The sequence below is a fragment of the Gracilinanus agilis genome, chromosome X (assembly GCF_016433145.1).
Source record: "Gracilinanus agilis isolate LMUSP501 chromosome X, AgileGrace, whole genome shotgun sequence".
Classification (NCBI taxonomy): Eukaryota; Metazoa; Chordata; class Mammalia; order Didelphimorphia; family Didelphidae; genus Gracilinanus; species Gracilinanus agilis.
In genome coordinates, this window is record NC_058136.1 from 31272369 (window position 1) to 31298305 (window position 25937).

Below are 25937 nucleotides of genomic sequence, written 5' to 3' on the forward strand. Positions count from 1 at the left end.
CAATTCTAAATTATTGTCTTCTAAGTGATAGAGGGGTTTGTTATCCACATCAGAAAAAGGAATAGCTCTAACAATGAAATAAAAAATCCTTGAAGTGTTAAAAGTCCTTGTGTGTCTATATGTAGTACCTCTGAAAAGAAGTTATATACTGCTTAAACTGTGGAAGACAGATTAATGTATTGCCTCATAACAGCTTGTGTAAACTGTACTGTCTTTAAGTTAGAATCAAATACCTCTCCTCGTATCTTTCAGAGAATAGGTCATGGGGAGAAAAATTATGCCGACACTGACCGCTCTCCCATTTTTCTTCAATTTATGGATTGCGTATGGCAAATGTCTAAACAGGTAAGGAATGTTTCACTTTGGAGAATGTGTTTCATTTTATGTATATTACTCAAATATAAATAAACATTTATATTCTGTGACATTGTGGAGTGTGTTCACACGCCACTTGGTAGCCCCTTCATAATGGCAATTTTGTCACATTACAGAGACAGTGAAGGAAACAAACGATTTAGCTAAGGCAAGGTCCCATGCTTAATGAACTTCGAGTCAGTAGGAGGATAAGATATCAATATTGATAGATATAATAATATACAATGTTACATGATAAGCATATTAGAAAAGCACAAAATCAAAGAGCTAATGTGATGTCAGAGGGCCATTTATACAAGAAGGCTCCTTTACGCAAGAAAATGTATCATGAAGTGCAAGATTATGTGGGATACACTATAAATGTTATAGAAGCTCAGAGAAGAGAAAAGTCAGTTTGAACTAGAAAAACTATGGAAAGTTTCTTGACCTAGGGAGGGTAGGACTTGAGCTGTGTTGTTAAAGGATGCATAGGTTCTCAGTAGTCTAAGAAAAGGGAGTAGAGCTGGAGGAGAGGCAGGAGAACTGAAAGACCATGGTAAAAAAAATGCTTCACATAGAATAATTGGCCAAGAAAGTCTGAAGAGTAGATTGGAATGGGGATTCTAATCTAGAAGAAAGACTGCAGCTCATCTACTTGGGGAATAATAGGATGGTTTTCATGGAGTAGAGGGAAGAGTTGTAGGAAAAACATCTTGTTGTCACGAGATAGTATGTCTGCCTCTCTGAGGTAAATAGAGATCAATAATAGTGCATCTTTTGTGAGACCAAAGCTTGGCATTCTGCCACTCTTCTTTGAGGTCCAAGATAAAACTGGTGACATTCTAAAGAAACAAAAAGGTATCCCAGAATTTTTTGAGCTCACACAGTTTTCCCATCATTTCTACTTCTTTTGCTTTCCCAACATCTGCTTTCTTACAATTAAATAAAGGTAGGGACTGGGATGAGTAGGTGGGTTTTTCCTTTGTCTTGCCAGAGGAGAAATGGGTGGAGGAGGGCTTGAGGGGAGAGTATCTCCCCAGAGGAGATTACAGGCATGACAGAAGTGAAAAGAATTGATAGGTATGTGCCAAGGACTAGAATAGGTAGTACTTTAAGTTGCCCTTCTTGGCTAACTATAGTCCTCCTACTGTCATTAGAGTCAGTCTGATGGCAGTTGACATAGTTTACTAGGACACAGAGTGAAAGAGGGAGGAAAAAAAATTCAAAGCAGTCAGATTGCAAACTAACGCCGCATCGCTAAGGCCAGCCTTGCTTTAGATGGAAGGCTCTTCAGCACTCAGGGCATTGGCATTAAGCTCTAATCCCGTATTCATACTCTAGGCAGTGGCATTTATTAAGAGTTTACTATGTTCCAGGGAAAGTACTAAGCACTGAATATACCAAGAAAGGCAAAAAAAAAAAAAAAAAACAGGCCCTGTCCTCAAGGAGCTTACCAAAACAGCCAGTGATTTGGTCATGTCCTCTCTTCAATATAAATTCCCAGATTTTATAATTTATCATTTTTAAAGTTAAGACTAACTTTTTTTTGTCTTATTTTCTCTGTGTGTGTGTTCTGCCAGTTTCCTACAGCTTTTGAATTCAATGAACAATTCTTGATCGCCATTTTGGATAATCTCTACAGTTGCCGGTTTGGTACCTTCTTATTCAACAGTGAATATGCTCGAGAAAAAGAGGTAGGTGGATTCCAATTCAATACGAGAAATACTAGTAAAAGTATTCATCTCTTTAGTACAAACTCTTTTGGTATGTATGAAGTCTATCATGCCAGGGAATGATCAAATGAAGCTGCTTATGTCTATGTCTAGTGACATTTTGTCATTCCCATTAATGAGGAGTTTTCTGTTAAGGAAGCTTCTAAAGTTACTTTATTTTGGAGCTTTAGCTAAAGACCTAGTCAAGTCGACAAACATTTGGTAAATCCGTACTCTAGGCCAGGCAATGTGCTGAGCACCGAGGATGTAAAATAATCCCAGCCTGCCTTCAAGAAGCTTATTTGTTCTAATGAGGGAAGAAACAGTACATGATGAAGGCCAAAAAAGGGGTAGTGGGAAAGCAGCGAATAGTTGAAGAAGGAAGAAAAGGCACCTGGTGTAGTTAGGAGCGAGGCCTGGAGAGGAATTAGTATATGACTGGACTGGGTGCTTTCCTTAAAGCAAAATTTTAGAGAGGAACCAGCCAAGTAGAGGAATGTGCTACAGGGTCATGATGTACTTCCAGTGTGAGAAGTCCAAGGGTGGAGTGAACTCCAGAGTGAGACATCTGGGGCATGGGAGAAAAAGTCCAGAGCCAAGAGTGGAGCCTGGAGTGAAAAAAATTATATACAAAATAGACAAATCTTAAACTGACATCTTAAACTCAATTTTTTCAAAATTGAACTCACAACTCTAAATGATCACTCTAATGCAAATATTAATAATATGGAAAGAGGTCTTGATCCATGATGCATGTAAAACCCAGTGGATTTGCTCATTGGTTACAGGAGTGGGGTAGGAGGAGGGAAGGGAAAGAATATGAATCATGGAACCATGGAGGGGGATTCTAAATTAATTAAATAAATGAACTTAATTTTAAAAAATTAAACTCACAATCTACCACACACACACACACACACACACACACACACACACACACACACACTTTTCCCTTCCCTATAATTTCTCTATTGCTATTAAGGGCACCAACATCCTCCCAGTCACCCAACCTAGATGTCATTCTTAACTCCTCACTCTTCCACATTTGTTCTATTGCCAAATTTTGTCATTTCTACCCGCATAATATCCCTCACATATGGTGCTTTCTCTCCTCTGCCGTCACTCTCATCACTTCATGCCTACACTGTTGCAATAACCTGCTGGTTGGCCTTCCTGACACAAGCCTTTCCATCCTCCACTCAGTTGTCAGTGAACTTCCTGCAGGACATGTTTGACCACCCCACACACACACTTAATAAACCTCATGGCTCCCTATCACCTCCAAGATCAAAAAGAAAATTCTCTGTCATTCAAAGCCTTTTATAACCTGCCCCACACCCCAACGTTCCAAGCTTCTTACACCTCACACCTCCACTCCCATGTAGCACTCAATTATATTAGACTGCTTGCTGTTATTCCCATGAGAAACCCCCACATCCTGACTCCAGGCCATTCTTACTGGCTGTTCCCCATGCCTGGAATCCTCTCCCTCTTTCTCTCTGCCTCCTGACTTCCTTCAAGTCCCAGCTAAAATCCTACCTTGTACGAGAAACCTTTCTCAAGCCTCTTAATCTTAGTGTCTCCCTCTGTTGGCTATTAATTATTTTTCCTGTCTATAGCTTTTTTGGACATACATGTTTACATGTGGTTTCCCCCTTAGACTTTGAGCTCATTGTAAGCAAAGACTGTCTTTTGCCTTTCTATAGCACAGTGCATGGCACATAGTAGGCACTTCATGTTTACTGATTGTTTAATGGCTTCAAGTCTTAACTGGAATAATATGTATTTTTATTTCTTAAGCTCTGTTTTTCTCTCTCTCATTTATAATTGGTATTTGGTAGAAGTTATAGACTTGGAAAGACTGGCTTTTATAAGATAACAGACATCTATATTAAAAAACAAACATTCAGTCATGTGGATGGCCTTCCCAGATCACCTGGACATTGCTTCTGCGTAGATAAACCATCTGGGCAGTTCAGTGGTGCCGTCGCTTTTTACTCAGATTCAGCCTAAGATGAAGACTTCATTGTCTTCACAAAAATAAAAGTAAATGATCTGCCAGGAGCACCTTCAAATGAAGAAGTATCTGTTTGCTCACTTGCAATCAAATGGTCAGTCCATGTGTTGGTTTATCCAAAAACACTTTTGCTTAGGTTAGCAGGCCACACTTAGTGATAGGACATTGTTTCCCCTTTATCAATCCTGAAAAAAAAATTGTCACCAAAAAATGATGTGATTGGATTCCTGTTGATCCTGGGTCTGAGGGGAAAGCTCTGGATTTGGAGTCTGAGGCCCCAGATTCAGATCCAAACTCTGCTTCTTGACCCAGGACAAGTCACCTAACCATTATGGACTAGTTTCCTCCTATGTCAAATGAGAAGGTTCATCTCAATGACTGATAATAATAATAGCTTGTATTCATAGGGCCCTTTAAGGTTTGGCAAGTATTTAACTTGGGTCAATTTAGTTGACCTTGGCAACCTCCTTGTGAAGTAGGTTCTTGTCCCTATTTTGTAGATGAAAAAACTGAGGTTTAGAGAGATTAAGAAACTTGCCCAGGGTCTAACAAGAATAACAACAGCTAACATTTATTTAGTGCTTACTTTGTACCAGACACTGTGCTAATTACTTAACAAATATTATCTCATCTGATACCTCAAAACAACCCTAAGAGGTAGGTGCTATTATTATCCCCATTTTACAGATAAGGAAACCAAGGCAGACAAAGGTGAAGTGTCTTGCCTGGGGTCACACAGTACAAGTCTTGTACTCTTATCTGCCTGGCCATGGTGCCTCCCTCAGGTCCCTTTTACCTCTAATTCCATGCTCCCCTACTCTTCACTAGTTGTTACTAAGAGTAGTGCAGATGTATTGTCCCTATAGAGGCACATACAGCCTAAGATGATGCTTGCCTGTTTGTACATGCGGCTCTCTTTTCACCCAGGCTCTCTGGTTTTCTTTTCTCTAGAAAGTAATGATGAAAACTCTTTCTTTGTGGTCAATGATAAACAGCAATAAAGGAAAGTACACGAATCCTTTTTATACGAAGGAGCTGAACCGAGCTTTATACCCGGTTGCTAGCATGCGCCATTTGGAACTCTGGGTGAATTATTACATTAGATGGAACACAAGGATGAGGCAACAAGTAAGTGAAATCAAACTATTGCCAAGTCAGCTATGTTTTAGATTTCAGTAATTCTTTTCCATCTTAGCTCACACTGTTGGGAACATTTTTGAATATCATGAGATGAGAACAACTACCAAACCCAAAAGAGACACTTGGAAATGAGGTCTTGTTTGTTGAAAAGTCTATTTAGACCAGTAGCTAACGTAAATTTAAAAGCCAACATAGACATTAAGATAACGAATAAACTTTCTACCACCTACAGAAGTTTGGAAGTTTCTAAATTAAGTTAGTCCAGGAACTTCTTTACCATCATGAAGTTGTTAGCAATTGCATAGACAGTATGGCACTCTCCTATACAGCTATAGCTACTCTACCTCAGAAGCCAACTTTCAGGATGGGAAAATAGATGGCTCCTTTTCCCCATTCAGATTTTGCCATATCTTCTAGGGTACTAGCTTGGGAATGATTTCTTTTTATTGAAAGCCTTTACTCCAAAATAAGGGTAACTGACTAGTTATTGAACAGCATGTCTTCTTTGGTCACTTACCAACCAAAAATAAAAGCCATGTGTGTGTTTTTTTGTTTTGTTTAGTAAAAGGCTCTGCATCTCATTTCAAGTCCACGGAGCCTTCCATTTACTGAACAGCCTGGTATCCCTTCATTTAGTTATTTGTTCCGAGCATTACAAGTATTCAGTGTTCTTGTGCTTGGGTTTTCTCTGAAGTTTTGGTGGGGAGATTTAGGAACATGCTGTATCCAACAGACCAACCTTTACAATCCAGCCTTTGGGAAGAAACATGCTTTTATTCAGACAGGAATTTTTGGGCACCAGCAGATTCCCTTTTCTGTGGTCTGTCTCCTATATTGTTTATACCATTCAGGCGGCTGGTAAGGTGCCAGTCAGGGTACTCTTTTCTCTCATTGGTATGTTGCCAGTTTCAAGTTGGCGCTTGTGCTTTAAGGTCTCTGATGCTTGCATGAAAAAGGCTACTGCTGCTTAGTGATGTGTATTCTTTTGGGAAGCGTGAGATTCCAGGGCCTGAGAACATTGGCTGACTAAATTGGGATTTGAGAAGCACACTGAGAGTTTATTTAGCAAGAGTTTCAGTGTTTCAGAAACCAAATAAAGAAATAAAAACTTTTCCAGGGTTACTGAAATTTTTTTTACTGCTATTACAGAAAGTGTTTTCCTTAATAATCCCCTATCACTACAACACTGCACTTCTCTTGTAAGATGTGGCTTCTTTTTGTTTATTTTGACCTTTTTTGCCACTGACAATTAGAAATAATAGCATAAAAGCTCTCCTTAAAAATCAGAGGAATTACAAGCAATTCATTTGTGACCATATAAAGGGAGAAATAATAATTGAAGAATTGCATTAGAAAACACATCTTGAAAGGGACAACTAGAATATAATCCCCTTTTATTCACATAAGCTCAGTCATTGAAAGTTTGGTGTTGTAATTGAGCTTGGATGTTTAGCAATGTTCTTCCATGAGCATATTTTCATTTAGAAGAAAAGAGAGATGTAAAAGAAGCAAATTGTCTGTGCAATTTACCACATGAATTGCGTGCTCATTTCTTAATATCCAGGAACTCTGCGCCTGGACTTTTCTTATAGGATTTGTTGAGAGAAAAAAGACCTGTTTTGTGTAGAAGCAACTTAAAATCAAATCCTAAGTTAGTACTGGAAGAACTTGGGGATTCATCATGAAGCAGCCAAGTAGTTACAGTTTGGGTGACCTAATTGGTAAACAAACATTGAGGGTGCATGGTGTATGGACATTAAACAGTGTTGGGGTATAGAAAAGAAGAGACTCGGTCTCTGCTGCTAATAGATTTGTGGTCTAAGCAGAAAACAAAATGTGGTGCTTCTCCAAGTAGTAGGGTTTGGCTTTCATTGCAGTGGTGCCAGTAGCTCTTGCCTGCACCAGCTTCTCCCCAACTCCCCAAAACAAGTGAAAACCAAAGAACTAGTGATGGTTTTGGTGGAGCACCAGTGAAGTTTTTCAATATTCTAATTAACTAGAAGCAGAATGTTCACTTCAGAATCCATATCTGACATTTTGTCATGTTTGATTGAAGATCAGCTCTGTAAGAGATGAGCCCTTCGATCCTTACCTTTGGCTTGGCTTGCCAGTGATTCTCACACCATCATCTGAGGACAATTGCTTCCATCACAGCTGTCTGTGCCCTTGATTCAGGGCAGACGTGTTTAGCCCCTGATTAGCTCAAGAAAAAAAGGTCAGACATTCAGTCAGATAGTAGCAAGTTGAAAAGCATGGTAGTGAGTCATATTTAATTATTTTCAAAATGTTGTTCCTTTGCAACAGTAATAGAAAAAGTCAAAGGAAAACCAAAAGGGAAGTATGCATTTTGAAACCCTAGATGCTCTTAATAGCATTGCTAGCTGCCTGTTGCATATATATGTGCTATTATTGTCAGGTGGCTAACCTGCCCCCTCATCTTGTAAAGGGTATCTTCAGAATTCAAAGTTAATGAAGAAAAAAAGAGATTGAGAAATGGAATTTTGTTCCAGTCATCTTTGTTGAAATAAATTGATTTCAAGGCAAATTCAATTAATCTGGTGGCATTTTATAATATAGTCAAAGTAAAGGGGGCCTCTTTTGTGTATGTGTGTCTCTCCAGCAGCCAGATCCAGTGGAGCAGCGTTACATGGAGCTTTTAGCTTTGCGGGATGAATATGTGAAGAGGCTTGAAGAAATGAAGATGACCAACTCCGCCAAGCTCACCAGCTCCTCAGCTTCCTCTTCAGCCCCCTCCCAAATGATGCCCCATGTCCAAACTCACTTTTAAAAGGAGAATCGGCATTCTCTGGAACCACGCGCTAGTGTAGATCTCCTGTCCTAAAAGAGGAATTTTTGAATGCTTCAGATTTGCACATTTTTTCTTAGTTTTTTCTTTTTTTTCCTTTTGCATCCACATAGAACTTGAACTAAAGCAGTCCTAACCTCTTAAATATGTGCCTTTCATAGTACACTATATGAGAGAGATGCAACATCCTAGTAGCAATCAGAATACTAGAAAGTATTTTGGAAAAATGTAATACAATTAGTTTTTTAAAGTATTTTTATTAATATAACTGTAGTTTATGTCCTAAATACTATGGATACAATCTAGTTTATGTATTTAAATAAAGCATCAGTGTTTTAAATTAGAGGTTAAAAAGTTAGGAATACATTTTTCCCTAGTTTATTCTAACAGCTTACGTTACTTTATATTGTCTAAAATGCAACCAGATCTAAAAGATGTTAGTGTTAATGCCAATAGAAACATCAGACTTGCTTAGTGTAGGTCTCCAGAAGTGAGGTGTTTTAAATAATGGCCAAATTCTTTACCATTGCAAATGATGCATTTAAGAAAAGTAGGTGAGAGTTTTTCCTCATTTTGGAAATGAAACTTCATCTCAAATATATTTAAACTCACCCCATGGCAAACTTATGGAAGGATATAAAAAAAGAGTTGCACAATCTGGGCAAGCATAGATGTGTTGGGAGCTGTGTTGTTGGAAGGGACATCCCCATCAGTGCAGTCAAAGGTCCAGTTCAGCATGTGGAGGAGAAGTCTATTTTTTCATGAAAACATCTTTCTGGTAGGTCTCAAATAACTATGAGTTTTCCAAGCGTTTTCTAAATATTTTCTGTCAAGAAGTTGTCTAAAATAGGGACAGGTTTTGAGTTTGGGACAAAACCGCATTATAGCCTCATCATAAATGTCCCCGCTCTGCTGCTCTTGTCAATATTTTCGGAAAATCTGTGCCTGGCCAGAGCAGCCTGCATAGGTACCAAAGTTGGATTGAGCATCTCTCCTGTAGGTTTTTGCTGCGTTATAAATCTTAAGGTGACTCTCCATGGGTTCATTTCATCTGAGGGTGTGTGTCCTTCTTTAAGAGGCTTGCGAGAAGTTTTGGTTGAAATGGTTTTTCCATTTATGACAAAACTGATTCGACAACCTCTTACTTTGAAGCATTTGGCAATTTGCTTTTTTTCGGGTATGCCTTTCAGTGCTATTAAATGCAGTTTAAGAAGCACAGACCTTCCTCTTTGCTATTTGAACTAATTCATATGGTAAACCTACTTTGAGAAGCACTTAGACTATTCAGATACATTCAATATGTTTTAGAGTAATTTGTAAAGAACTATTTATAGCTGATGTGATTATATTTTCACGTAGTTATCTGAGCAAGGAGAAACTTTGTAAATTATTGTATAGGCCATAGCTGCGTGGGTCTACCAAATAAGCCATCCAGATACAGTAGTATAATAAACAGAATATGTATGTAAGCATAGAGATAGGGTTTTAGAAGTGATCATTCTTTTTTTAAACACTGTAACACTGTAAATAGTTCATAAATTGCATTTTAACCACACGTTTTAGTCCCATAAAAATTAAGCATAGTAGCTTAATAGGACTTTGGGATGTGTTATGAAAACTTTTTCACTGCAATAATAATTGAACACCTGCTATGATCAATGTATTGTACTAAAAAAATTGCACTATATTTTCAGGGAAATAACTATTTGTATTATGTTCCAAATTCCCAGGATTTCTACTTATAATTTCCTCTTTCTGTGTTTTGTATGCATTTCATTGTATTTCAGTAGCAGTGTTCTAAGGTTCTTCAGAAGCTCTCTAAGCATCAGTTAATGGGCATTTAAGTAAGTGCATTAATTCAGTGAGCAAGGAGACTCAACTATGTGTTTTCTGCTTGGAGCAACTTATACACATATAACTTTATAATACAGATTTGAAAGCATAATTGCCTTTACTCTGGATTTTGTTTTTAGGAGGGATAAATGGAGTGAAGCTTCATGGGGCAGAGAGCACTTGATAATATAGGAGAAAATTATAAACCTGCATATGACTTTTTTTTACTCAGTCAATATTTTATGACAATAAGCTGAACCTGGGTGAAACTTGTAAGGCAAGAATTGCAACTAGTGGACTCACAGCTTGATGACATTAAGCAAATTTTCCTTAAGACATCAAGAGGCCAATTGAGATTGTATCCTTTCTTTTGATGGAGAAAGTAATTCATTCCAAGACTGCCTGGAAAAACCTGTTTGTTGTATCATGCATCAGAAAACAAAAATGTAATGGAATAATTTTTCATTTGTTCTTAAATTGGCTATCATTAAATAAAAGGCTATGAAAACATTTTCCAATGTAGTGTGTTCTTTTAAAGTTATGAGTGTCTTCAGATGAAGTGACAGCACCATTTGTATGCATACAAGAGGCCCCTTTTGTTAATACACTATTTCTCTGTGCTTATTTTAAACCACTTCAGGCTGGATTTTCTTATTTTGCCATTTTTTGTTTCAACATCTTCAATGATATCCATTCCTTGAATTAATTCTCGGTATTCCAACATACTGATTTCTTTGCTACATCTTTTTTTATAAGACAATTATCAGTACTTAACAATAAGATGAATTTACACCCAAGTCACTATTTTACAGTCTTTTCTTACATTTTAAAAGATAGTACAGGATGAATTAAACAGGATTTATAGAATCCCAAATCTAATACCTTTCCTTTTTTATAAAAGCATTGGAGAAGTAGAGAGTGTGGTAGAGTGAAGAGAGTGCTAGATTTATTAGAGTCAGTTTAGTAGACTGCACTGAAGTGCCTGTTCTGGAACTTTGTTATTTGGGGAACTAACCACTCTAGGCCTTCACTTAATTCATCTCTAAAATGGGAAGGTTAGACTCAGTGACGTCAAAGATCCTTTCCATCCCTAAAACCAACAATCAAGGCAGTAAGTAAATAGAGCAATTGCCTTGCCAATTTCCTCCTTTTGGGATTTATAATTTGAGGCAAGTCTCTTTCCTGTCTGTATCTTTTTGTTCATTGTTTTTACTCTCCAAGAGTATTGATGGCAGGAGTTCTTTCACTTGGGAGGTCCCCATAAAACTGAGATAAAAGATCCAGACCCCAACAGGGCATTATCAAGAGATCATTGGTTGGGAGTTGTCTTCTAGCACTGTGTTACTCTCAGGGATAATGTCCCCAGAGTCCCAGGGGATAGACCCAGTAAAAGTTTTGGCACTAGACTCTGAGTAAAGGGCCAAATATTGGACTTTTCTCTTTCTTGATTAAAGACTTAGTTGTTTTTCTTTAAGAGAGAGAGAGATCGATCGATCGATCGATCGTTGGTTGTAGATTTGGAAGAGATTTCTATTCTATCCTCTCTCATTGTACAGATGTGGTAACCAAGGCCCAGAGATGTTAAGTAGCTCAGTAAGTAGAAAGTGAAAAGGAAAGATTGGAGCCCAGATCCTTTGGCTTTTGAAATCAGTGTTCTTTCTTCACAAATACCCCTCCCCTACACAGCCTTTCCAGTTTCAAATGTTATCTGTTTGTTGAACTCTTTATAGAATGAGGATTTTATTTGATTATTTATAGCACATGGAAAAAGAAGTATTCAACTTTTATTCTTTAAGTATATTATTACAGTATGGCAGTAAAGGAAAGTGGTAAGTGTTGAAGGGGATGTGGCAAAATTGGGACACTAATGCATTGCTGGTGGAGTTGTGAACTGATCCAACCATTCTAGAGGACAATTTGGAACTATACCCAAAGGGTTATAAAACTGTGCATACTTTTTGATCCAGTAATACCACTACTGGGTCTTATGACCCACATGTGCAATAGTGGGTGATGGGTCATGGGCAGGGGAGAGTTAGTCCCATCTTCAGTCTGTATACCAAAGAGATAGTAAAAAAGGGGAAAGGGCCTACTTGTACAGAAATATTTATAGCCGCTTTTTTGTGGTGGTGAAGAATTGGAAATTGAGGGCATGTCCATCTGTTGGGGAAGGACTGAACAAATTGTGGTACATGTTGGTAATGGAATACTGTTGTGCTGTAAGAAATGATAAACAGGATAATTTCAGAAAAAGATGGAAAGATCTGCAGAAACTGATGCAGAGTGAAATAAGCAGAACCAGGAGAACACTGTACACAGTAACAGCAATATTGGACAATAGCTGTGAAAGACTTAGTTACTCTCAACAATGCAATGACCTGGAACAATCATGAAAGACTTAGGATGGGGAAATGCCATCCACTTCCAGAGAAAGAACTGTTGGGGTTGTCTTCCACATCAGCGTATTTTTGGTTTTACTGTGCAGTTTTGGTTATATATGAATTTGCTCTTATGACATTGACCAATATGGAAGTGCATTTTCTAGGACAATAAAAAATGGAGAGAAAAAAGTAGCACTTAAAGTGTATTGCAGAATTGTAAAATACATCATGATGATTTATTCTCTTTTGAGGGCATGACAATTTTTTTTCCATGTAGAAATGAGATCTTTCTTGATTAAAGGCGTTTTCTTTCTGTGGTTCCTTTTTCTGTGTCCTTCTGCTTGGTGATACAAGCACTTGGATCAACATGTTGACAAAATGTCTGATGTCAATCAAAAGTGGTCATGCATAAAGAAAAGATTTCTAAATTATGAGAATATAGTTAATGGATACACTGAGGTAGTAAAATCAGTTGGTGGTAAGAGTATGAACCAAAGAGTCAAAATTCTATTTGAGTATCTTAAAATATGTAACAATGAATAACTTAACATGTTGAGTGGAAAGTGGCTATAAGATTGAAGAAGACTTCTTTGATTGATTTTCTCAAGCTTGTAGCAGCATGGTAGAGTGGAGAGAGGGGCAGACTTGAGAGTCTAAAGCCTTGAGTTTGAACCTCGCCTGAGACACTTAGTAGCTGTTCAACCTTGGAGAAGCTTCCTTAATTTCTCTGGGCTCCAAGGTGCTTGATCTCAGTAACCTCCATGGATCCTTACATCTCTAAGTCTGTTATAGATCCTATCATCTTTTGAGGATGCAGTTTATTCATACACAATAATTTAGTACCCCTGCTTCTGTTGTATATAAATTGAGTACTTCCTTTATTTTGTGTCTAGAAGTATCATTTTATCACTGTGTAAATGTTCTAAGAAAATGATAATACCATGAAATATAAAAGAATAAGAGGCAATAGTAATACTAAGAATGTCGTTTGCCCTTCGTTTTTGAAGAGAATTGATGACAGCACAAGTTGATATCTTGACTTGCAAACGAACTGGATTTAAGCAAGGCAGGGTTGCACAAAGTCATCAGCCTCACTATTCTCTCTTCCAGAATCATCAAAGTCCAGTGGCAAGACGAAAGTCAGGATGACTAGTGATGGCCTGGTATGCAGTGAAAGACTTTGGTTGGCATCTTCGATATCTGACCAAGCTCTAAGTGGTCCACAGCGCCTGCTTCAGCAGCTTTCATGGCTATTGGGACAAATTGTCCTCATCCACCTGTTCCAGTGGAGTAGTCTTCACATGCTTGGGGTAGACATCCCCCTAACTCACCGACAGAGGCCTTTCGGGTATCTTCAACCTGGTTTAGCTCGTCTGCCAAGATGGTTTACTGGGATGTGGCTGCTGCACATGCTACAGCTTCTTAGAACCACAAGTGAGAGTTGGGTGAAAGGTGAATGAGCAGCCCTGAAAATCCCTCACCTCAATGGTGCTAGTCCTCCTCTCTATATACCCCAATAATAGGCATACTGTATCCTTGTCCTAGAGCAGTGGGGGTGGTAGGGGGGGGCAAAGGAAAGGACATGCTCATCTGTCAGTCTGTTTCTAAGACAACTCTTTCCAAGTTTCATTGTATTGTATCCTACTCATTGTATTCCTCAGATTAGGAATAATCCAGCCAGATAGAACATTTCAGGGGGCCACATCTGGCTCATGGTCCCCAGTTTGCCCATCACTGGCCTAGACCCATTCCTCTCTGAATTCTATCAAAAAAAAAATGAGATGAATATTGATAGCAGTAGCTGTAGTTTAAAGTTTGCAAAGCACGTACCTGCTTGTATTGAGCCTTACCATTCTGTGAGGGAGGGGCTGAAATCATTCTCATTTTACCCAAGCCTTCTTGACTCTAAGGCTAGTCTTCTGTCCTCTTTACCAGGTTGCTTTTCCAGGAGCAGAGTAGATGATTCATAAATATTCAGTGACTTGAGCCTCTTTTCAGACTGAGAGATTTTGCTAATTCATGCAGTACAGTCATTTTGCCACAAGATGGTGCTTGCCTCAATGGAAGTTGTTAACCTTGCTGAGGTAACAAGAAAGGGCTGGGAGGAACAGGGTTGGTTTCCTTGTCTTCATTTATATAATCTAAGGAATTTCTATTTAAATCTCAAAGCCTACTCCAGTTGAGGGGTAGGAAAGCTAAAGAGATCCGTGTTTTTAATTTTCTTTTCCAGGATTTGTTTGTTTGGCCTGCTTAAATTTAACTTATTAGGAAGTTATCCATTGAAGGTTTCTCTTTCCTTCTGGAAAGGTGCCTAACCTGGGGTTTACAGCCTTCCAGAACTGTGGTGCCCAAAGCTGAACACTCTTCCACATAAGGTCTGAGTAGGGCATGATAGGACATTGGACATCACCTCCCAACAAGCACAAAGTGCCTGCTATGTTCAGGCATTCTGTTACGTACTAATGTAACAGAAAATAAATACAAAAATAAGGACTCTACCTTAGAGACAAAAATAAAACTCTACCTGCCCTCAGTAAGCTCCCACTTTAGTAAGAGTACATGAGGGGGCAGCTGAGTAGCTCAGTGGATTGAGAATCAGGCCTAGAGACAGGAGGTCCTAGGTTCAAATCTGGCCTCAGACACTTCCCAGCTGTGTGACCCTGGGCAAGTCACTTGACCCCCATTGCCCACCCTTACCACTCTTTCACCTAGGAGCCAATACACAGAAGTTAAGGGTTTAAAAATTTAAAAAAAAGAGTACATGACATGTAAGGAGTCAATCAAAAGGAATGTTGAGGAAGAGGGAACTAATCATATGGAATCAGGGAAGGTACGATGCCAGGAGATGACACTTGAGTTGAGCATAGGGGATGAGGACATTTTTCTTCAAGGATCTGTGATTTCTTGGTATTGGGAGTTACTTCAGATATGAAAGGCAGATCATAGCAAAGACTTGGTAGCCAAAAATTCATTACTTTCTGAGACTAGCCTTGGAATGGGCTTGTCAGGACCTGCCACAGCTTAGCTCCAAGCCACAAGGTATGTAGGATCTGACAAAAGACAAAGTAGCTCTGAGGCACTTCCAAATAGAAGGCTCCCTAGCATCTTAACACTGGTACCATTCTACGGTTGCTTTATAAGCAGATTTTCTCCCTTTCAGATCATAGCCATGGGACCACTTTTGCTTCCCTCCTAGCCATCCCTCTTCTATATAGCATCATCACAACAGAGCTACTTATTAAGCAGAGGATATCAAGGTAGCTAAGTGGCGCAGGAAATAGAGCACTGCACCTGGAGTCAGAAAGATGAGAATTCAAATATGACCTTAGACACTCACTAGCTGTGTGACCTTGGGCAAGTCACTTGACCTACCTGCATAAAACTGAAGAAGGAAATGGCAAACCACCCCAGTATCTTTGCCAAGAAAACCTCATGGACAGTATTAAAATGCTAAGAGACTGGATAGCAGATGATAAACTCCCTCAGGTTGGAAGGGTCTGGCATGCTATGATCCACAGAGTCATGAAGACACCACTGAACAACAGCAATATACGTATAAATACAGGTATAAATGTCGGCAAATTAGAAGCACAGTCTCATTTAATTGAGTCTGACTCATACACTAATTAGACTTTTATAGTTGCCTCCAGTTTCAGTTCCTAGTTCTACCTGTCTATGATTGAGTCTTACCTGAGTGATTTGTTAAGGGCATATTAAAGAAATTTCTTTATAGGGGAGTGTAGGTCAGAGGAAGGAGACAGAGCCCCCCCCCCCACCTGAGGTAAGGAGCTGTCCCTATTGAAAAAAAATTGAAATTAGGAAGAAGCAGAGAAAATCACTTCTGCTCCTAAATTTTCCCAATCCTTAGAAGCCCTTCCTAGATGCATCAAACAGAATTTTGTGAGTAAATTAAATTATTACAAATATTTAGTGAGTATCTCTTATGTTGTAAGACCAGAGGGACAATGTGGTATATAGTTCAGTAGTGTGAAGCTCAAATAAAAACAGAGCCACTAATCTGTATACAAGGATCCCTTTGGGCCTGATAACTGACTTTTAAAATATACTCTATGTTTTATTGTATTTTTATTTTGTTATGTATTTCCCAATTACATCTTAATATAGTTCTGGCTGCACTCAGTAGCTGTTGCACCTGGTTTGTTTGGCACTTCCGATGTAGTTGATAGAGTGCAGGCATGAAGTCAGGGAGGTCTGTGGTTAAGTCCTGACTCAGATACAGAGTCAGTAAACGTTTATTAAGTACCTACTCTGTGCCAGCCACTAGGGATACAAAGAAAAGCAAAAGCCAACCCTTGTTCTCTAGGAGCTCACAGTGTAATGGGGGAGACAACATGCAAACAAACAAACTGAAGTACACATCAGGGATAATCAACATAGGGAAGGTGTTTTCTTTGAGGTAGGATTCCGGCTGAAACTTGACGGAAGCCAGCTTGCAGAGATGAGGGAGAATATTCCAAGGCATGGGAGAAAGGCAGTGAAAATGCTTAGTTTTCGTGTGTTTCATTAAGTGAACAGCAAGGAGACTGGTGTCAAGTCAATTGCAAAGTATGTGAGGAGAAGTGAGGGAAGTAGGTGAGAGGGTGGGGGAACAGGAATGCAATGAGCTCAGTTTTGTACATGTCCTATTTAATGCATAGGAAATTGAGGTGTTTGATGGGCGGTTGGAGATGAAAGATGAAGTCAGGAGAGCACTAGACTAGGACTAGATAAATCAATTTAAGAACCACCATGGGAGCCAATGAAATCACCAAAAAAGTGAGTTTAGAGGGCGAAGAGAAGAGAGCCCAGGGCACAGCCTCGTGGGTTAGCAGATATGACCTAGATGAAGAGAGCCTGAGGAGTGGACAGCGAGGTAAGCAGACCGGGGGTAGAGTGGTGTCATGAAACACAAGAGAGAAAAGAGGGTGGGCAATAGTGTCCATTTCTGCAGAGAGGCCAAGAAGGAAGAGGACTGAGAAAAGAGCCTTCGAGTTGACAATTAGATGATTGATAACTTTGGAAAACGCAGTTTGGGTTAAAGGATGTGGTTAGACTAAGCCAGACTGCAGAAAGTTGTAGAGGCCCTTTCACAAGTTTAGCCACTAAAGAGACGAGAAATAGGGACAATAGCTTTCAAGGCTGGCTGGGTGGAGTGAGGGTTTTTGAGAATGAGGCATGGCATGAAGCAGCCAGTGGACAGGGAGAGATTGAAGAGAAGTGAAAGAGGGGATGGTAAAGTGGACAATGGGCAAGAGAAGCTGGGATGGAATGGGATCACTTTGTACATAGAGAGGGAATTTGCCTTGACCAGAGCCACTTCCCAGAGGTGATGGTGGAGATAATAGTTGAAAGTATCTGTGTGAGGTGAGGAGGAAGGGAAAAGAGGGAATTCTCAGGCAATGGCCCCGATTTTTTTCAGTAAAACATGAGGCAGAGTTCTTAGGTAGGGGCTGGATTTTGGTGGGGGGAGGGAGCTATGGGAAGTTTGAAAAGGGAAGAAAGGTTTGAAGAAGCCACTGTGGTGAGTGGAATAGCAAGTCATTTAGGGAGGGGAGAAAGGGTTGTCTTGCCACAGTGAGGGCCCTGTTGAGATCATATAAGTTTATAGTGGATTCCATCAGCACAGTTTCGTGATTTTATCCTGCTTTGTTCAGTGGCATCTGAGTAGGAGCAAAGGTACCAGATAGTCATACAAGGCTGACAGTTGGCAGGCCAAGATCAGAGATGGGTTAAAAGGCCCCCCACAGCATTTAATAAATGTTGAATGACTGACTGTGAAGGGTTTCAGTTATAACAAATCATGAAGCTACTAAAGATGTATTCAAAAGTTGACTCTAATGAGCAAAGTGCTCATGGACCACTCTAAAGGATAGATTTCTAATATTTCACAGGATTGATTTCTGAATCCTTAAACTGAATGGAGCTCAAATTTTGTGGATTAAAAATCAAGCCTCCACTGCTATCTACAGTCTGAAAGCTAGCAGGCAAGTTCTAAAGATCCTTGGTAATGTCAAAGATTTACATTTGCATTTGTATAAGCTGGTGCCAGTGTTCAGGAAAGGAGGTTTCACCTGAGCCTCTTACCTGGTTACCTGGCTGTGCTATTGTGTCATACCGTCTGTTCCTTTTGCTGGTCACTACTGTGTTAAAACTTCCGATGTGCCGACTGTTTGTTTGACATCCCGCAACCCCCAGTCCTCAATAAAATCAGTTCAGCTCCCGCACTCCCTCTCTCTGACCATCTGAGGAGGAGCTGACATGCCGAGACCATGCTAAAGTTTTGTTCCTGTGTTCCTTGTCTCTCTGTGTTCCTTCTATGGCTCACTCTCTCCAGCCTGCAAACTTAACCCATTACTTTCCAGCTTTCAGCTTCCCTCTGCAGGTGATTCAAACTCCCAAGAGAAACATATGTAGAGCAGGACTCTACAGCCTGGAGGCCAGTGATGAATGGCATGTGGGGTAAGGGAAAACAGCAACCAATTGGGTTGGCACATAGATAGAGTGTGTAAGTGGGAGTAACAGGCTATAAGCCTAGGAAGCTCAGCAGGAGCCAGATTGTGAAGCTCTCTAAATGTCAACAGAGGAGTTGGTATTTATCATAGAGGAAATGGGGACACCCTGGAGCTTTGGAGAAGAGGAATGATATGGTCTGACCTTTTGGAATAACAATTTGACAGCAGCAGGGAAGATAGATTGAAGGAGGGAGAAACAGAAAGCAGACTAGGAGAGCACTTAAGAACCTCTTGTGATAATCTAGGTGATTGAGTGATAAGGGCCTGAACCTAGAGAGGAGAGATGATATAAACTCAAAAGACACTGTGGTAATGGGCCTGACACAATTGGGCAACTAATTGATTGGATGTGGGAAGTAATGGAAGATTTCAGGATGATTTCTGTGACTTTTGTAAAGGAAAAGAGGGCCAGCAGAGCATTAATTATATGCTCTGTGTTGGGCACTGCAGATAAGTGCATCAAAACTGTGCTGCCCTGACCTCAAGTGTGCACAGAGAAGTCAGAACAAAATATGGACAAAGAGATACCAAGGAATTCTGTTGGCATCACCCTCTTCTTCATCTTTCGGGTGGGAGGGGAGAATGGTACTTGAATTGAACCTTGAGCTGAGGCAGAATGAAAGGAGAGCATTTATTCCAGGTAGGGGTGGGGAGCCTGCAGACGTGGCAGAAGAAACGCCCTGTTGAGAAAGAGCAGGAATGTACAGAATTTTCTGTGGAGGCAAGGGATATGCAAGATAAGCTGCAAGATGTGTTGGATCCAGTCCGTCAAGGGCTTCCAGTACCAGACACAGGAGTGTGTACTTTGTACTGGGAGCACCTTGGGGATCATGGATTTACAATGAGAAGAAGCTGTAGCTGTCATTGTATTCATCTGCCGCATTACAAATAAGGGAACTGAGGCTCAGAGGGCCAAAGGGCCTCCATGGCCAAGGTGACACAGATAGTGAGAGAGCCAGGATCTGGATCCAAGTTTTCCCTATCTGGAGCTCTCCAAAGCAATTTTTGCAGAAAGCAAAAGGCTGGACCCCCGACCCCCCACCCAGAGGTTCCTAACATGTGTATGTGTGCTGGACTCCGCAGGCAGCCTGATGAAGGCTATGTACTCCTCAGAATGATGCTTTTACATGTATAAAATAAAATACACAGGATGCTAAAGGAAACCGAAGGGCACAGAAAATCAAGTTGTTGCTTTGTTTCCATCCAAGTTCCGGGATCCCTGGCAAACTCCACCGACCTCAGGTGAAGAAACTCTGGGTTACAAGAAGTAGCCCAAGGCGGGGGAGAGGGCGGCAGACGGAAAGCGAGGAGGGGCCGGACCCTAGTTCTTTTCCCTAGTCTGGCCAGGCCACCCAGAAATGCAGAGGGTCCAAGGTGGATAAAGAGCATCCTCCCAGGAGGCAGAGAACTCCTACACGCGCCAGCCCCTCCCCTCCCCGGCTGTGGAGTAGCCACCCCTTCGGGGGCCAGGCTGCGCAGGGCCTTGTGGGTAGCAAGCAGTCGCCAGGTGACTGCTAATGGCGGCCGCGGTGGAGGCAATGGCAGCAGAGTCCCTGGAAGGAGCTTCCTGAAGCCGTCGCAAGCGGCCGCAGAGCCCTCCCTGCGAGGGCCTGGGCCCCAGAAAGCTACTGGCGAGCCCCTCACCCATTTTCTCTCCCTCCTTCCCCTCGCAGCTCTGGTTGGCGAGACCCGATCCAGCCGCCCCCCCAGTTCCGAGACGCTGCCGCCATGGACCCAGGGGCGCCGGGCGCAGACGGCGGAGGGGGCCTGGGCACCTTTGGGGCCACCCGGAGGCCTCCCCGACCCGTGGGCGCCCTGGCCGTGGGCTCGAGGCAGCCCAGTGTGGAGACCCTAGACAGGTGAGGGGGGGCCCCGGGGTGGGAGCCTGGTGCGGTGTCCTACCCCGCCAGCCCACACACTTCATCCCTGCGTCCCTGTCTTCCTGGGTTTTAGCTTTTAAGGGGTACCCGTGGCCCTCCCCGGGATGTGGCTGGACCTCCTATGCCAGAGGCGGGGGCTGCACCAGGTGGAACCGGGGAGCTCCCCCACCCCACCCCCTCCGCCTCCTCACTCCGCCCCCACCCGCAGGGGGTGCTGCTGCTGTTCCTCCTCATCCGGCCCCTCCGCCCCTCAGCTTGCTGGCGGAAACTTCCTCGCCTTCCCTCCTCACGCACCTTTCTTCTTTTTGCCCTGAGTGCCGTGAGTTTGAAAGCGCCTGCGTTGTGTTGTGTTTGGAGCCAAGAAAGGGATTGGCTTAACACCTGTTTTCAGCGCTGGGTTGGTGGGCGCGCTCTCTTCCGGGTAACCTCCCAGCACCACTCGGGAGGGGAAGAAAACAGATTCTTTTTTCAAAGAGCCGGTTCCTCACTGGCTGTCAGCCACGGTTTGTTACACAGGTGACCCGCAGCAGCAGGCAGGCAGCCCAGCCGGGCAGCAGAGGGCAAACGGAACAGAAAGGTTTCAGTTTGGGACATTGGCTTCCTGGATCAGTCATCCCAAAGCACTGCACCTTAGGCAGCTTCCAAAAGAGGGAACAAGCAGAAGGCCCTTTCCCCTTTGCTACTGCCTTACTGGCCTTGTGGTTGCCTCAGAACTAGAACTGAAAGAACTAGAAAGCTCCCCCCACCCAGGCTCCAAATGTCGGGGTGCCAACCATATTCCCCCCCTCAGGTGGACAATCTGTGCTGCTGCCAGGCTAGTAGCAACCTAGAGTGGAGCTTGTAGAGCTGGAAAAAGAAGGACCAAAAACAGTCTTTAAGCCAACTTCCACCTTTTCTATGGGACTAAAACCAGGAGACTTGCCCTCCACTGCCTGGAGGTCTGGTTGGTGAATGGTAGAGCCAGGACTAGAATCGTCCTTCTCCATGCCAGGTTGTGGGTCCTTAAGTCCAGTGTCCTTTCAGCTAATTGTTTGGAAATGGCTTATTTCAGTACTGGGCAAACTCTTTAAAGAGGGGGCCAAACGAAAGGAAATGCTCATCTGTCAGTCTGTTTCTAAGGCAACTCTTTTGAAGTTTCATTGTATTGTATCTTACTTACTGTATTCGTCAGATTAGGAATAATGTCCTGCCAGATAGAACGTTTCAAGGGGCAGCATCTGGCCTGCAGGCTGTAGTTTGCCCATCACTGGTTTATTTCAAACCTGTGATGATTACATTGAAGAGTGGGAGCCACTAGGAGAAAAAGAGGAATCAGAACAGCAGGGTAAACCAATTCTAAGGAAGCAAAGCCATAAATAAGACTTAGGGTAAGGAGAACGATGAAAATGTGCCCCTTCCCCCATTTTCGAAGAGAAGAACAGGTAGAAATAGTGACCTGGGAGCCAACTGATACTTTCTTGTTCAGAGACTTAAGAAAAGATGCACTTTTGAAAGGTCTGGAGCTTTTCTTTACTCTGGTAGCCGGAGAGTTAACATAGCCATGCCATCTCTAAGAGCATGGATGACAGACTGCAAGCTAGAATAAACTTCCAGGTCATTTAATCCAGCTGCTTCATTGCACAGAGGAGGAAACTGAGGCTCAGAGAGATTAAGTAAATTGGTGAAAGTTACTCTGACAGCAAATAGCAGAGGCAGGATTTGAACTCAAGGCCCCTGATTTCAAACCTAGTTCTCCTTCCTTAATAGCATACTGCCCTTCACCCTGATAATCTGCTAATGAATCAAATGAACAGTTTTATGGAAACGTTCCCAAAGGAAGCTCTGTTCAAAATAACGTATTGCATGGTGGTACATGAAGTAATTGTAGTGCTGGTTAGAACTTTCAAATGATATATAACCTGAGGTTGTCCTGGAATCTATCAGGCAGCAAACATTAATCTAGTGCCTACTGTATGCCAAGCAGAGCCACAGGTAACAGGGAGGGAAAGACAAAAATGAAAGTAAAAATGAAATAGTCTCCACCCATGAGGAGGGACAGCCTATCATGGGAAATAACATCTACATATATCCGAATATACCAAGCAAAGAAAAGACAATGTCCTTAGTTGGAGGGTGACATCAACATCCAGGAAGGGATCCGCTGAGGCTGATGTAGGAGGTGGTGCTTGAAATGAGTTTTGCAGGAAGCTAGAGATTCTAAGAGAGAGAGGTGAGGCGAGAGTCCATTCCAGGAACAGGAGACAAGACACCCTTTGTAAAGGAACAGGGACAGAAGAGTGTTGTGTGCATGAAAGGAGGCCAGTGTGGCTTGGGCCAGAGGGCAGGAAGCCTCATTATGTAGAATAAACCTGAATTCTGGTTTGAGCCAGCTTATAAAGGACTTTAAAAAGCAAAGGAGTTTGTATTTTACCCTGGATGCAAAGGGAAGCAGCCGAAGCTTATTAAGCAGGAACATGGCATATACTCGTGCATTAAGAATTTCACTTTGGCAGATATGTAGAGGACGGAATGGAGAGAACATACACTAGAGATCCAGAGACCCAGTGGGGGGGGGGGGGTTGGGTACGGTAACCCAGGGGAGAAGTGATGAGCCATCTGCTCTAGGGGCTGGCCCTGTGAACAGAAGAAGGGAGACCAGTATGAGAGAAGACTGGATGATGGACTAAATAGGGGAGGTGGTCAGAAGGGGGAATATTGCTTTACACCCGGTAATGAAAGCAGAACACACTTCCTTAGGGAACTTTCCAAGAGTGGGCACTCTCCTCATGGTTTTTGCATTTCTGTCACCAAACAGATCCTGATAGTTAAGGGGGTGTGAGGGAGGAGCACATCTACAAGTGTTGTATCCGAGAGGGAGCCGGGGTTCTAAACAGCTCCTGCTCTAATAGCAATTGACACATCTCCATCGAAGTGGGGTTGGCTATGGCTTTTCAAAAGTTCTCTGCTACGCCAATGGAATCGAAGTTCTGGCAGATAGCTACCAAGCATGAACTTCTCAGACTATGAGTCTGGACGCTATCATCCGTGGACCGGTTTTTCAGAGAGGCTCATCACCAGAGTATGGACCATATTTTCAGCCACAGCCACTCCTGAAGGCAATCTTAAGATTTAAGGGAACACCCAGGAAACCTTGGTTTCTTGGGGATGCGCTAGCATTGTTATTTTTTAAACTCTTAACTTCTGTCTTAGAATCGATGATGTGAATTGGTTCCAAGGCAGAAGGGCAATAAAAGCTAGGCAGGGGGCGTTAAGTGACTTGCCCACACAGCTGGGAAGTGTCTGACACCAGATTTGAACCTTGGATCTCCCATCTTGTAGGCCTGGCTCTCTATCTGCTGAGACACCAAGCTGTCCCTATTATTAGCTTCTCATGAGGCCAAACTATCAGTCAATAAACATTTGGGTGTCTACCTGGTGTCAAACTACTTTGCTAGTCTATACAACTTGTAATTCACTAAGATTCACATTCCTAACTCCCTAAAATATGCAGGTTTCTAGATTATAAAATAATAATGAGGAATTACCCAAATGCCTTAATAGCAACTATGAGCTAGACATGCACACATGATGAAATTAATCTGCTTTTCGTAGACCCGAGCATTAGTTCTGTGTTCTATTTCAGGCTGCATTTTCTACAGATAACTTTTTGGGGGGGAGAGGGAAAAGAGAATTGATCTGTGATTTCCTGGTGAACTTCTATCAATGCAAGTTGCCACCTTCTCTACCCTGAGAGGTTACCCTACTTGTCTTGTGGTCATACAGCTAATATGTGTGTGTCTGAGGTAGGTCTTGACATTGAGGCTGGCCCTCTCTTGAGCTCTGTTCCAGTACTGTCTCACAGAAGTGACATTAGCAACACTTTGTTTTTCATGTGTTTATATTCTTTTATTTTTTAACCCTTACCTTAGAATCAATTCCATGTATTGGTTCTAAGGCAGAAGAGGGGTAAGAGCTAGGCAATGGGGGTCAAGTGACTTGCCCAGGGTCACACAGCTGGGAAGTGTCTGAGGTCGGATTTGAACCCAAGACCACCCATCTCTAGGCCTGGTTCTTAATCCACTCAGCCACCCAGCTGTTCCCTTTCATGTATACTCTAACTGAAGATACTTATAAATGTAGACAGTTACACATCTAATTGTCCAAGTCTTTAAATGAAAATGGCCACATTTGAGTTAAATTCAAATACAAGTGATTGAGGCCTTTCAGTTGGCGTTGTCAATTCTTGCAGTAATTACAAAAGCTAAATATTCTAGAAAATATGCATCATCCATAGATACCACTATGTATTGAATTCATTTTCTGGTGGGATCCTATATGGTTTGAAAGATTTTAATTGCAGTGTTGTTTTATTATTTTTTTTTTTTTAGCCCTACAGGATCACATGTTGAATGGTGCAAACAGCTAATAGCTGCTACAATTTCTAGTCAGATTTCAGGGTCAGTGCCGGCTGAAAACATATCCAGAGATTATAGGGTAAGTAACCTTAAACACTTAATTATTCCATCCACAGAGCAGGATTGGCCTACTCTTAGTGAGAATTTTCATTGATAGTTTGTTAGCGATTAAGAACTAATAATGTTGTTATCCTAAATGAATGCTTTGTGGGTTGCCAAAATGTTGAAGTTTGCCTCAAAGCATCATTAAATTAACCTTTCTGACCTTTAAACAAGGTAACTAAGTTTCTCCATTTTTACTCAAAAATGATATATCAGTTGTTTGGTTTTCCTCGTCAGTAGTTAGTGTTACAGAAAAGTGATGTTGTGGCCGTCTTCTGTGGCATGGAGGTGGCACTGAAAGTATATATGGGGGGGAGGGGGCAGCTGAGTAGCTCAGTGGATTAAGAGCCAGGCCTATTCAAATACTTTATGTAAACTGGCATGAAAGATCGACCTCACAAATCATCCTTGATTTTAAAAGTCTCTGAAGATTCAAATCTGGCCTCACACTTCCCAGCTGTGTGACCCTGGGCAAGTCACTTGACCCCCATTGCCTAGTCCCTACCACTCCTCTGCCTTAGAACCAATATACAGTATTGACTCCAAGACAGAAGGTGAAGGTTTAAAAAAAAAAAAAAAAAAAAAAAAAAAGGAAGTATGTATCCTGGGTCATGGTGAAAACTGTTGCTTTCTTTCTCTTCATAGCAGTGCTCTTGCACTGCCTCTGTAGAGCAAGGACATGAAGTAGTAGAATCTCAGCCCGAAAACTTGGCAGTCACCTCATTATTTAGATGTTATGGTTTCTTCCAAGAGATCTTATCTTGATACTAAGTATCAGTTCTAAGGAAGAAGCATTGTAAGGGCTA

General features: G+C 41.7%; 2 protein-coding genes across 2 annotated transcripts in view; both read left to right on the forward strand.

Annotated features, from left to right (window-relative positions):
* MTM1 (myotubularin 1) overlaps nucleotides 1-8118 on the forward strand; it is a 120827-nt gene extending 112709 nt beyond the window's left edge. The window contains exons 12-15 of the mRNA XM_044682508.1: nucleotides 253-345; nucleotides 1935-2048; nucleotides 5035-5211; nucleotides 7844-8118. Of these exons, the coding sequence (XP_044538443.1) occupies nucleotides 253-345; nucleotides 1935-2048; nucleotides 5035-5211; nucleotides 7844-8011 (552 nt within the window). The 3' untranslated portion in view covers nucleotides 8012-8118. The remainder of the gene's footprint in view (nucleotides 1-252; nucleotides 346-1934; nucleotides 2049-5034; nucleotides 5212-7843) is intronic.
* Nucleotides 8119-20286: 12168 nt separating this feature from the next.
* LOC123253862 (myotubularin-related protein 1-like) lies at nucleotides 20287-25630 on the forward strand. Its single transcript, XM_044682983.1, has 2 exons — nucleotides 20287-20614; nucleotides 25003-25630. The coding sequence occupies exons 1-2, from the start codon at nucleotides 20484-20486 to the stop codon at nucleotides 25181-25183; spliced, it is 312 nt and encodes a 103-aa protein (XP_044538918.1). The 5' UTR covers nucleotides 20287-20483; the 3' UTR covers nucleotides 25184-25630.
* The last annotated feature ends 307 nt before the right edge of the window (nucleotides 25631-25937 follow it).

Coding starts and splice junctions, on each gene's coding strand:
- LOC123253862 (XM_044682983.1), top strand. CDS start 20,484: ATGGACCCAGGGGCGCCGGGCGCAGACGGCGGAGGGGGCCTGGGCACC. Junction 20,615..25,002: donor AGTGTGGAGACCCTAGACAG/GTGAGGGGGGGC, acceptor TTTTTTTTTTAG/CCCTACAGGATCACATGTTG.